This window comes from Pyrgilauda ruficollis, unplaced genomic scaffold (genome assembly GCF_017590135.1).
Source record: "Pyrgilauda ruficollis isolate IOZ18807 unplaced genomic scaffold, ASM1759013v1 scaffold11, whole genome shotgun sequence".
Classification (NCBI taxonomy): domain Eukaryota; kingdom Metazoa; phylum Chordata; class Aves; order Passeriformes; family Passeridae; genus Pyrgilauda; species Pyrgilauda ruficollis.
Genome location: NW_024509210.1, coordinates 7,829,614 through 7,842,344, shown reverse-complemented (window position 1 = coordinate 7,842,344; position 12,731 = coordinate 7,829,614). Strand labels below are relative to the sequence as shown.

The 12,731-nt window shown below is 40.1% G+C and overlaps 1 protein-coding gene across 1 annotated transcript in view; it reads left to right on the top strand.

Moving 5' to 3' along the window:
• RET (ret proto-oncogene) overlaps positions 1-2,990 on the top strand; it is a 73,460-nt gene extending 70,470 nt beyond the window's left edge. Inside the window, exons 19-20 of the mRNA XM_041474661.1 lie at positions 799-946; positions 2,833-2,990. Of these exons, the coding sequence (XP_041330595.1) occupies positions 799-946; positions 2,833-2,990 (306 nt within the window). The remainder of the gene's footprint in view (positions 1-798; positions 947-2,832) is intronic.
• Positions 2,991-12,731: the final 9,741 nt, after the last annotated feature.

Below are 12,731 nucleotides of genomic sequence, written 5' to 3'. Positions count from 1 at the left end.
CACATGCATGTAGCTTTTTGAAAGCAGTATTACCTCTTCTAATAGCTTTGGTGACCTCAACTCAAAATATGGATGGATTATTCTTAACGTATTTACTTTAAATAATAGTAATGTTTTAAAAACTATTGTGATAAGTTGCTCCTAAATAAATAACTTTAGAGAGCCAGAACTAGACGAATGTGATACTTCATACATTTTAAATTAGCTGAAAATGCTTCACATTCTTTTTTTTTTTTTTTTGCTTCAAAGCAATTCAACAACACAACTAAAACCCAACGAATTCTTATTGGTAACCTAAATATTTAGTTTTAGAACAGCAACCAAAGCTTTATTTGGCAATATTTACATAGGTATTTTATGCATTGTTATGTAATAGCTTTTGTAAAATGATTGAGATCTGAGTACCTTGTCCTTTAAACATGCATATGTATCTCCATATATATATATATGTATATATTTCAGGCATACATATGGAGCAGGCGTACCAGCAGATGAAGGTCAAACAAAGCAGTTAGGACAGCTTTTCATTTTGTTGGGTGTTTTGCTGATGTGCAGAATTAAGTAGGGGAAGTGTTCATATGTCTCTAGCAGGGGCAGTGTTCAGGCAAATCAGCTTCCAGGGCTGCTGTGGCTGCTGGAAAGCAGAGCCTCCTCAGGTGCAGAGCCTCTAGAGAAAGGTGAATGCAATGGGCCTGTAGTTCCTTGTTGTAAAGAAAGCAGGTGCACATTTATGCTTTTTAGCCAAACAGCAACACTGCCACGTGCATTAATGCAGCTTTTTGTGTATTCATTTCTCAGGACTACTTAGACCTTGCAGCTTCCACGCCCTCTGATTCCTTACTGTACGATGATGGCCTCTCAGAAGAGGAGACTCCTCTCGTGGACTGTAATAATGCTCCCCTCCCTCGAACCCTCCCTTCCACATGGATTGAAAACAAACTCTATGGTAGAATTTCACATGCATTTACTAGATTCTAGCAACACACAAAAAAAGTTGATTTTTCTTCTGCACTGTTCTCAGACTCTGTAACCCCATTACAGTGTTTCTTGTCTGAATGAAGCCAATCAAAATTTGCTTGGAAGCTTTTTTTGGGTTGTTTTTTTTGTTTGTTTGTTTGTTTTTTCTTTTGGTAAATGTCAAAGTTTGCATCAGGATCATCCTTTAGTCATTTTGCAGCTGTGTCTAAAATAAACGTTTTAAAAGGATGTGAAAATAAGTAAAATTACTAGATATCATACAGTAAAAGCAAAAAAAAAAAGATCAGGGAAGTATTCTCAGGGGAAATACAAAATGCTAATGAGTATCTAATTCAACTGTCCTGTTGGGGGAGACTACAACATTTAAAATAGGTTAGATTCTGCACCTCTAATTTAAGCAATAGACTTTTTTTTAATACTGTTTTTTGCCGTAACTCAGTGATAAGACTCATCTGCAACATTTTTCATTTATTCAGACGGATGTCTAAATTTCAGCTGCTATTAGTACATTTTGGATCTATAAGCTGAAATGTATTTAATGTATCATAGGATGAAAACAGATTATTATATACAGAAGGTAGAAATACTGTATATAAATATTATATACAGACTAAACTGACATGTAAAATCCTTTGAAAACTTAATTAACAATGGGCATTTTGAAAATATCAGCTGTTTTCACGTCCTTTGATTTGTTATGAACATGTTAGTACTAAACCTTGACTCAATGATGTAGCAAGTGTTTTTAAAAAGAACATATGCTTTCATATTGTGATGGTGAGATGGACAGTAAAAATGGTTCTTGCCAAAACTCCTACATTTTGTCTTCTGATTAAATATTCTACATGGTTTTAGATACTTCCTAACATCAGATACTTTTTTCATTCTTCAAGCAGTATGACTTTTGAAAAGTTGGATCTTTTAGTTTAAAAGTTGCCATTAATACATGGCTTTGGGTCTATTTTTGATCTGTACCTTAGCTATTATTTTCTTCATTAGGTTTTCTCAACTCATGTTGATTTTGGGGCACTTAGTGAAGTAGCAGAAAAAAAGTTGCCACAAGGTTGGTGGCAGATGCTGAATTGCTTAATAAGCAACAGAATCAGATTTCTGTTTTTGAAAGTCTCAACCCTGCTATGGTTCTGTGCTTGCACAGCTGAATCAACATGGTGCTAAGCACTCTGCATCCATTTTGGTTATCACTTGTGCCTGAACACAGAAACAGTTACTGCACTCAATGCAAATAATTACAGGCCTGAAATACAACTTTAAATGCTGAATCAAGACAGGAGTGCTCAGCACTTTGTTGGACTTTACTCAGTTGCACTCCTGGGATTTCCTGAAATTAAGCAGGGGATCCTGGTGGGGGTGTGAAAATGTCCCCAGAACCTCACTGAAGCCAAAGGAAAAGCGCCCATTTAAGTAAATGGAAATATTCTATCATTGAAATGGACTTTGGATCCTGTCCCAAATAGGTTTATTAATTCTTGGAGCATTTCCTGTACAGCAAGAACTTTCTCTTGCAAAGCAATATATTGCTACATGATTGTTAAAATACAAAATTATGGAAAGTTGGAGGCTTATGAGAAGAACAATTCTTAGCTTTTTATTATGCACATGTGCATGCATGCACACAATTTTTTATTGAGTAAGCACTTTAATTTATCCAGGTTTTTTGCCTGCATCTGAATTTCTGCTTCAGGGATTTCAAAACATCATTTCTATGAATTGATTTGGGACAAAATCCAGTGGACTGGCTTAAATTATTGAAGGGAGTTTTGCCAAGGGCCTTACTGTCTGCACATGAAGTTATGGTTCTTCAGTGCAGAAAAAATTATCTGTTTTCATTTTTAGGCATGTCATACCCGAACTGGCCTGAGGAGAGTCCCGTTCCACTCACAAGATTCGATGGCACTAACTCTGTGTTTTCAAGATATGCAAATGATAGTGTATATGCTAACTGGATGGTTTCACACTCAGCGGCAAAATTTATGGACAAGTTTGATAGCTAAAATTTTCTTTGTGAAAGGTAATGGACTCCTGAGGAAAGCAAGGAGGCAAAGAGTGGGAAGTCCACTGACTTGTTCTTTGTACAATCAACAATTAACTTTAAAATTGGCAAATCCCTTTACTGGTAGTTTTTCAAGTGTGTTATTTATGCTGAAGACTATAATTGGTACTTTCCCCTTTCAGAAAACATATCAAGCTGGATAAGAGTTGTAGTTCTGGTACTTCTTTCCAAGTTGCCAGTTTGCATACGGTTCCATTTGGCAACTTCTTAGTGCAAATGGCCTTGCACTTCATCCTCAGTGGTTTTTAGACTAACCATCCTTTGTTACAGCATTCTGGGATGGTAAAGTGTACTTGAACTGCTACTTTTATAGTGGCTGTTAGCATACAACCACTTGATCTAAGCAGGAAGCACAATATATAGAAGGGAGGAGGGTGACAGGCTCCCAGATTACTGAACTTGCTATCAAATGACAAGTGTTAGAATGATGTTGGCACTAACAAAGCCAGTATCTTGGTTTGGAAGCAAACATTTAGTAACTCAATAGAGGACTTGAGATTCAACATTTGAAGTCTTGTAAAATGTATTGTCTTGTCTTAATGAGAAGAGAATTTGTTTTATTAGTCTTAACTTCTCTTACCTTTAGCACAATGGAGATAAATTTGATACAAGATAAGCTGTATAGATTGATGGCAATCAAGAATGTTCGTCTGACACATTTACTTTCCATTACTTTCCATATTAGTAATGTTAAAACATACAGTCTTGTACAATCATAGTTTATTTTATAAGTTAAAAATAGGCTATACAGGATTTTTAGACTGAATTCATAAAATAGAATAGTAACATCATAGAATGGTTTGTGTTGGAAGGGAACTTGGAGGTCATCTAGTTCCAACTCCCTGCCCTGCTGCCCACTTCTCTGTTGTGGGGAGGGACACCTTCCACTAAACCAGGTTGCTCAGATTCCCATCCAACCTGGACTCGAACACTGCCAGGGATGTGGCATCCACAACTTCTCTGGGCAACCTGTTCCAGTACCTCACCACCTTCACACTGGTAGAAAAGAACTTCTTTTTAATACTTAACCTAAACCTGCCTTCTTTCAGTTTAAAGCCACTTCCCTATCCTAATATTACATGCCCTGATAAAAAACTCCCTGTCTAGCTTTCCTGTAGCTCCCTTTAGGTACTGAAAGGCTGCTCTAAGGTCTGCCCAGAGCCTTCTCTTCTCCAGGCTGAACAGCCCAAACTCTCTCAGCCTGTCTTTATAGGAGAGGTGCTCAGCCCTCTGGCAGTGTTTGTGACCTTTGCCCAGGTCCATGAAGTCCTTGTGCTGGGGATGCCAGAGCTGATGCAGCACTCCGGGTTGGGTCTCACAAGATTAGAGGAGAAGAAAAGCCCTCCTTGACCTGCTGCCCACACTGCTTTTGATGTAGCCTGGGATACAGTTGGCATGTTGGGCTGTAAAAATATATTCCCTGGTCATATTGAGGATCTCATCAATCAACACCCCCAAGTCCTTTTCCCCAGGGCTCCTCTCAGTCCATTCTCCAGCCATCCTGTCTTCATGTTGGGATTGCAGGTGCAGGACCTTGTCTTGCCTTGTTGAACTTGATAAGGTTTGTGTGGGCCCACCACTCAAGCCTTTCAAGGGCCCTGTGGATGGCATCCCTTCTCTCCATTGTGTCAGCTGCACACACAGCTTGGTGTCATTGAAAAATTTGCTGAGGGTGCCCTCGATCCTGCTGTCGATGTCACCGACTAAGGTGTCAGACAGTACCAGTCCCGATACTGACCCCTGAGGAGCTCATCACTGGTCTCCACATGGACATTGAACTGTTGACAGCAACTCTGAGTGCGACCATCCAGCCAATTCCTTATCCACCACATGGTCCATCCTTCAAATCCATGCCTCTCCAGTTTCAAGACAAGGATGTCATGTAAGACAGTGTCAAATACTCTGCCCAAGTCCAGGTAGATGGTATCACTCACTCTTCTCTTACCCAACAACACCGTAATCCTGTGTAGGGTTTGCCCTTAGTGATGCCATGTGGGCTGCCACCAATCACCTTATTTTCCATATTTTGTAGTCAGATTCCATGGACTGGTAGACCCTCAGGTTCCTTAGCTGGCTTAGAACGTGATCTTCCCCTGTGGTGGGTGGTTCTTTATTCTCACAGTCCCTGCCTTTGCCACCTCAGCAACGGGGCTCATGCAAACTTGGGCCTCAGTGGCTGAAGAACTGGCTGGTGAAGACCGAGGCAAAAATGTACTCAATGTCATTGATTGCCTCAGCCTTCTCCATGTGCCAGGTAACGAGGTCTCTCAGTTCTTTCTGGAGAGGGCTCACATTTTCACTGATGAAGAAGCCTTTTTTTTTTTTTTTTGTTGCCCTTGATGTCTTTGGCCAGATAGAATTCTGTCAGGGCTTTAGCTTCCTAACCTGATCCCTGGCTGCTGGAACATTTTCTCTGTATTCCTCTCAGGCTGTCTGTCCTTGCTTTCACCCTTTTTCTGTGGGGAAACCATAGGCTTCCTTTTTGTGTTTGTCCGGGAGCTCCTTGTTCATCCATGCAGGTCTCCTGAAATTTTTGCCTGACTTCCTCTTTGTTGCATTGGTCCCGACCTTACAAGAGGTGATCCTTGAATGTTAACCAGCTTTCTTGGGTCACTCTTCTTTCAGGGCTTTATCCCATGGTACTCTACCCAGAAGATCCCTGAAGAGGCCAGGGTGTGCCTTCCTGATGTCCACGTTAGTGAGCTTGCTGTGTGCCTCTTCACTGACCTGAGAATCTTGAAGTCCACCATTTCATGGTCACTGCAGCCAAGGCTGCCCTTGAGATTCACATTTCCCACCAGCCTGCCTTGTTGGAAAGAACAAGGTCCAGCATAGTAACTCTCCTCATTTACTCCTCGGTCACTTGGAGAAGTAAGTTATCCATGTATTCCAAGAATCTCTTGGATTGCTCATGCCCTGCTGTGTTGTCCCTCCAATGGATACTGGGGTAGTTGAAGTCCCTCCCCTGTGAGGAGCAGGGCTTGTGAATATGAGGCAGTGCCTCTCTCTCTGTAGAGGGTCTCATCTGCTTGGGACTCCTGGTTGGGTGGCCTTAGACCCCCACTATAATGTCACTTGTCCTTGCCCTCCCTTTAATCCTCGCCATAAACTCCTCATCCAACCCCAGTACAGCTCCAAACACTCCACGTGGTCGTGGACATAGAGGGCAACACCCCTTTCTCCTGTTCCCTGCCTGTCCTTCCCAAAGGGCTTGTATCCTTCCATTCCAACACTCCAGTCATAGAAGCCATCCTACCACATACCTGATGCCAGTAAGCTCACAGCCCTGCAGGTGAGCACAGTCTCCTACTGCTCTTGTTTATCCCCCCATGCTATGTGCATTTGCAAAAAGGCGTTTAAGTTGGGCCTCTGATGGAGCACGCTTACTGGCAGGAATGGCTGGAATTCCCTTGCACAGCACTTCAGCTTCTCTCTTGCTGATTTGCAATCCCTCTCCAAGCTCTGGGCATCCTTTGCTGGTGCTGGCATCAAATGAGTGGAAGTGGAATGGATTGAGGATTCCCTCCCTCAGCAACTTCAGTGTAAGCCTTCAAGGTAAGCTTGGCAAGCCTGTGGCTGGAGATGCTCTGGCCAGTCCTGGCAGGTGGGCCCCCATCAGACTCTGCCAGCCCAGGCTTTCAACATGACTCCCCAGGAGCAGCCAGAGCCCTGGCTGTGGCACTAGACCCCTGAGCATTTGCTGATTTGCCGTTCACCTGGCCCTTTCAAAGCCCTTCCCTTTGACCAGGAGGACTGATGAAAAAGCTGCCAGCACTTGAGTCCCTCAACGCCACTCCCAGGGATCTGTAATGTCCTTGGTCCTCCTCGGAGCACTCCTGGGTGTATCCCTGGTGCACACGTGAAACAACAGCAGCAGGTAATGGTCAGGAGACTGTACAAGGCTCTGGGTGACATCCCTGCTGCAGCTCTCTGGTAATCAGTCAAGTTGATGAGTGGGTCCCTCCGTGCCTCTCAGAGGAGAGTCCCCTGCTACTCTCACCTGTCACCTTTGCTAGTTCTGCTGGTTGTTACACAGGGAGCAGATGGGCCTGCCATACTCAGCTCCAGGCTCACTCCTGATGTGATGGGTCCTCCCTCTCCAGCCTGCAGAGTGCTGAAGTGGTTGTGCAGGGTCACCTCAGGCTTCAGGGAAATTTCTTCCTCCAGCAGATCCTTGTCATTTCAAGTGTCCATTCTGCTGCCTTACTGATATCCCTCCTCCCTTCTGTGTGTGCATGATGGGGGAGTTTTTGCCTCAGGCTGTGGGTTTACTGCAGGCTGCCCTTGGATCCAGCCATCCAACTCCTTCACAGACTGAAGTTATGTAGCCTTCTCACCCCCTCCTGCAGCTCTGCCACAGGATGTCCTCTGCCTCAGCACACCTTTTGCAGATACTCAAGTACAGAGATTTTGTTTGCAGTCTTGTTAAGTGGGTTGGAGACCTCCTCTCAGCTCCAAATTGCATATACTGCCATGTACAGGACACTGCCATAACATAATTCCAAATAAACCTATTACCTTGAAAGTAACAAATGAAAAACAGTTGCACAAAAAAATTGGCCTAAAACTCTGCTGTTGAAACTACTCAAGGCAAATGTCACTGGAATTTGTTAAGGTGGAATATAAAAAATGTTGTTCTTACAAAAGTGACTTGATATTTGGGAGAACAATCAGACTGTGAGTCATGTTCTATGTGGAAGAGTAAATGATCAGCACTACTTTTGTCTTTATTTGTAATCTACCATGGTTAAGGGTAACCTTTCGTTTGCTACAAATGTTGGGATGTAAATCCCGAGTGACTCGTTGTTAGCGTTGTGATGGTTATTCTAAATAATCCAATTCTACCAAAGCTTGCTCCTGTCACTTACAGTCCAATTTAGATGTCTCAGATCTGTTTTCAGATGTTGTTTTGTGTATCAACTTTATGTTTCCATTAAAGTCTGTGATTTCAGAAACATGGTCTTGAGTCAGACTGCCAAAACCTGAACACAGATTTTCATTTTGCAAAAAGTGGGATATGAAGTTTTGTGTTGGAATTGAAAGAGCTTCCCTGTTGGATTGATCCTGTCCTGGTTTCCAACAAGCCGTAGACACAGCAGCTTTTCCTTTGCACAGACATTTGCCATGTTGAGTAATCTTAGCACAGCAAACACACGGCTCTGAATGCAGGAGGGGCTCTGCTGTGACACCACAGTGATGTTCACTGGCATAACACAGCTGTCAGAGTGCATACTTGGAAAAGTAAACTCTTTATGTGGGCTGTTTTTTCTATTGAGAGATTGATGAAAGAGGAGATAAAAATTACACTTGTGGTTACTTTATGCTTTGTCCAGTTGTTTTCCTGTATTTTCTGTCTGTAAATCGGAATTCCTCACTTGCCATGAGCAGCCAAGGCATCAAGATTCTTGGTTTTGTTTGGGTTTTTTTCTTCCTTAAACAAAAAACGTAACTTTATCCAGTATCTTCAGCAACAGTATGCAACTGAGAGATGTGAAACACCCAGTTTCTAATCCAACAGCCAACATTGCTGTACGGTAAGTGAGTGGGACAGTAAGTGATGCTGAAACAACCAGTGGATGCAGGGAGTAGTGTATACTTTAGTTCAGCAAAAGTCAGTGTTGTTTCAACCATTCATTTGTGTGAAAATGTCACTAATAGTTATTGCTACCTATCCTACTGGACATAGTTCCTGCATATAAAATACATACATGACCCATAATTACAGTTTCCATGCACAATTACCTGCATTAAGTGCAGTTTAACGAAAAATTACATGTTTCCTAATCCAATTAATTTTGACTCCTTTCCTGTTCATGAATGTTGGCAAGAAATAGATTATTGCTTTTAAGTATTCATTCATAATATAAAAGCTTCTTAAGTCTTCTGTGTATGCTATTTTTGTAAGTATTTCCCTTGAAGTGTTTCCTGTTTGTTCTATGTTGCCACTAGTCAAAATGGTGACAATTTTGTTTCAGTTCCTCTTTGGAGAGTAAATGTACTTCCCACATGGGAAAAAAGTGATAGAGCAGATGATTATTTCCATTGGTGCCAGAAATACTTATGCACTTGGCTGCCCTGAGGAAAGTGAATTCAGAGGGAACAAATGACTCACCTAAATATACAGGTTGGAGGGAATAACTTTCTAAAAATTTCTGCCAACCTTTTCTAAATATCTGCAGAAATGACATGGTTTACCTGATCTGTGCTTTGAGTTGTGGCAGATGGGGGAGAGCATGAATCTTACACGTCAGTACAGTCCTTAGAGCAGCACATTGCAATATTGGTGTCCACAAACTTCTAGAGGTAGGGTACTCAGAAAATCTCCTGTGAGGTTGCAGATTTTAATTTTCAGACATTAGCCTGTTTTATATAGTAGAACTTCTTTAACATATTATCCCATGGATATGAGGTACATAATATTTAATTCATTGGGATTTTGTCTACAACTCATCATTCAAAATATGTATGAATCTCTATGATACCCTCAACTGGACCTTTACAATTCTCAAAAACATACCATAAAAGCAAGCTTATATTCCTTATTGATTTAGAATCAGTCTTATATGGACAATACAAGCTTCAAAATACATATAAAAAGAATATTTCTTCTCTGTAACTTTTGAAAGTCTAAAAAAATTGTTCATAACTTTGAAATACTTTGTTTCAAAACTCAGCTTACCTGAAAGCATTGTTTCTCACTGTAGCTACAGTGGTAAATTTATAACAGAATACTGGAGATAACATTCAAAAGCACCAGCCCTTAAGTAGCATCAGACAATATTCCCCAGGAACAGAGTACAGATGGGCCATTTTGTGATGAATGATTTGATCTTCTCAGCCCAAGCAAACTTGCTGAAAAAGAACAGAATCATTCCCTAAAAATTTGTGCAACTATTTAAAATCATAATAAGAAATCTCAGTTGTTCACATCCTCTCTATCTAACTTCATAAAATTTAAGTAGCCCCTCTGAAGTTAGTGGGACCATTCATAAGTACATTATTCCTAGACTGGTCTAAACTGGTCTGCTCTAAACTCCAATATCTCAGGAGTCAACTGCCAAAAGTACAAAGGGTATTATCAGTGTGGATAAAGTAGCAATAGTCTTGGTGTACCCATCCCTGGTACAATATTTTAACTCGCCTGTTGGGAAGCAGTCTGTAGAATTAGGTAGTACTAGACACTAGAGAACAGGTAAGCACAAATAAATTTCTAATTTATACCTAGAAGAGACAATGAATGAAATATTTTTTGTATTTATCAAGTTCTCCAGTAAAGCTGAGTTGTTAGTTTAAGCTCTGTTTTGTATTTCTCATTTCTGAACTTTGGGACAGCAACCTGTGTCTTCCAGTTAAGCACTCCAGTTAAGTACTTCCAGTTAAGCACTCCTAATGCATTCTGAGAAAATTAAAAGTTCCTCTCTTTTTATAATGTTTTTTGGCTTTACCTGGTCTTTTAAAGTGTTATATGTATCATAAACCAACAAATCTCTTGCTGAAACCTTTTTATTTGAGCCATTATCAAAGCTAATGTTCTGAAATTAAGTAAAAGCATTTTGCCTGCCTGAGGATAGATGAGTATACCTTCCCTTAAGCTCATCAGAAATAATTAGCTCCTTGTTTGGGTTAAAAAGGTACAATTCATAAAAATGCAACTTTATCTCACCTGAAAACATTTTCATATGGATTACAGAGGAATCCAAATAGTGAGAACAGTTTAAGAGCATTGCAGTTGTACTTACCATAGTTTTGAAATCCTGAACAATTGAGCCTCAATCTGGATATCAATCCCCTTATTGAAGAGTATTTCACAAAAAAGGAAGAGCTTCAGAATAAATTCTTGTCTGTTGGAAAAGCACATGTCAAAAGGGTGGAATCCCAAGTAAGGGGTGGCTGATGGGACAGATGAGGAGGCTGAGAGAGCTGATCTCATTCCTTGAGAGAGTTAGTAAGGATTCATCTTCAGGTTATTAAAAAGCTTGGAAAAACATTGTAAAGACTGAAATGTGGGAAAGGTGTATGAAAATGTCCGGGAGATAATACCAGAGCCATAGTATATATTTTTAAAATGTGTACAGAGCTTTGAGAACCAGCCAGTGAGAAACAAACAGGGTTAACTGTTCTCCAGGATAGTTTTTGTGTGGTCAAGAGTGTCAGCAGAAGACAAGAATTATTCTTTCTGGTACAGGGTATAAATAATTGAGGGAGATTTCAGCATCGAGTCAGGAAATCATTTCAATGCATGCTTCACTGTTTTTCCTGTGCAGAGGCTTTCTGAACAGTGGCCTGGAACAGCCAGCAAACAGAAAGGCATAAAGTTCATGCTGCCTATAAGGATTTTTATTTTAAAACATTGCTGTTTGAGGTCTAACCCAGTGGTGTTCTTCCAGGATCATTTGTTGAAATGAACTGTGACAGTTTGTTAAATACTGAGGAAAAACAGATTATGTGAGTTTTTGTAGAAATACTACAAAGAATAATTTATACTGCAAAATATTGATCCCCATGTTTACATGCACAAAAATAAAGTGAGCAACCAAGTTAGGTTACAACAAGTTACCATCAGAGACAACTTTGTAACCAAACAGAAATAATGTTCATGGAATCAATTCTGTTTGCTTACTGAGTCTGCATTATGGTTTCTTCATGTTAGAAAATGTGAAATGCATGCTTTGAAATGCTAGACCTTAAATTAAAGATTGCTTCTAATTGTTGTGGTTTCAAATGAGAAATATATTTCCCAGGCAATACATAGCAGAGCACTATTCAAGGGTATTAAACCTTGAAACACAGTGATATGAGTAGCCCATATTGCCTTTATTGCTATGAAAGGCATCAAGTCTACACTGAAGACTTTGTCATGCAAGATTTAAGCATAGCTCAGGGAGAGCAGAAAACATACATAAAATTATCAGCAGCATTTTAGCATTCACAAGTTAAGCTATGTTTTATCACCTCCTACACGTGGCCAAATTTTATGATTTGCATTTGTCTGCACTCATAATGAACATCTTCATGTTGTGAGTGTACATCAGCAATTTAAACACAACTTGCACACAGCTTCTAAGATGCTTGAGTTGCAGAAAAAGTCAGTTTGAAAAAACATTTTATCTCTCTGCTTATCCTGTCATAAATATGATTTGTTTTTTTAAAATAGTGCAAATCCTTGCTTGTCTAGCATAGTGCCAGAACTGGTAACTGACATTCTTTAAATTTAAATTAAAAAGAGAATGAAACTGAAATAGAAATGTCATTTTAACTGTTCAATTCCATCTAGTAAATATTTCTGCACTTGATATTCCATAATTCAAATGGGGTGCAGGCTGCCAGATCAGGTCTTTCTCATTCTAGTTCTAAAAATAGGGACGCGAAAGGAAAAGCAAGAACACATTTTCCTTGCTCTTGAGAAGGAGTGGGAACAAATTCAAGTGATTTTCAAAATGTTCAGCTCTCTTGTAATTGCATTTCTAATGTAAAATCTTGCTTTGAATTAATTTGGAGTTTCATTTTACCAACAGATGTGAGTCATTGTAAGATGCTCATTAGCAAAACTTTTTCCTAACAAAGATAAAACAATCATTACAAGTGAGCAATTAAAGAGAAGCTTGTGAGACTGCTAGGAATGCAGTGACATTTGATCCTGACTTTGCAAATCAGTTCATCCTTACCCTTTGGTTTTATAATG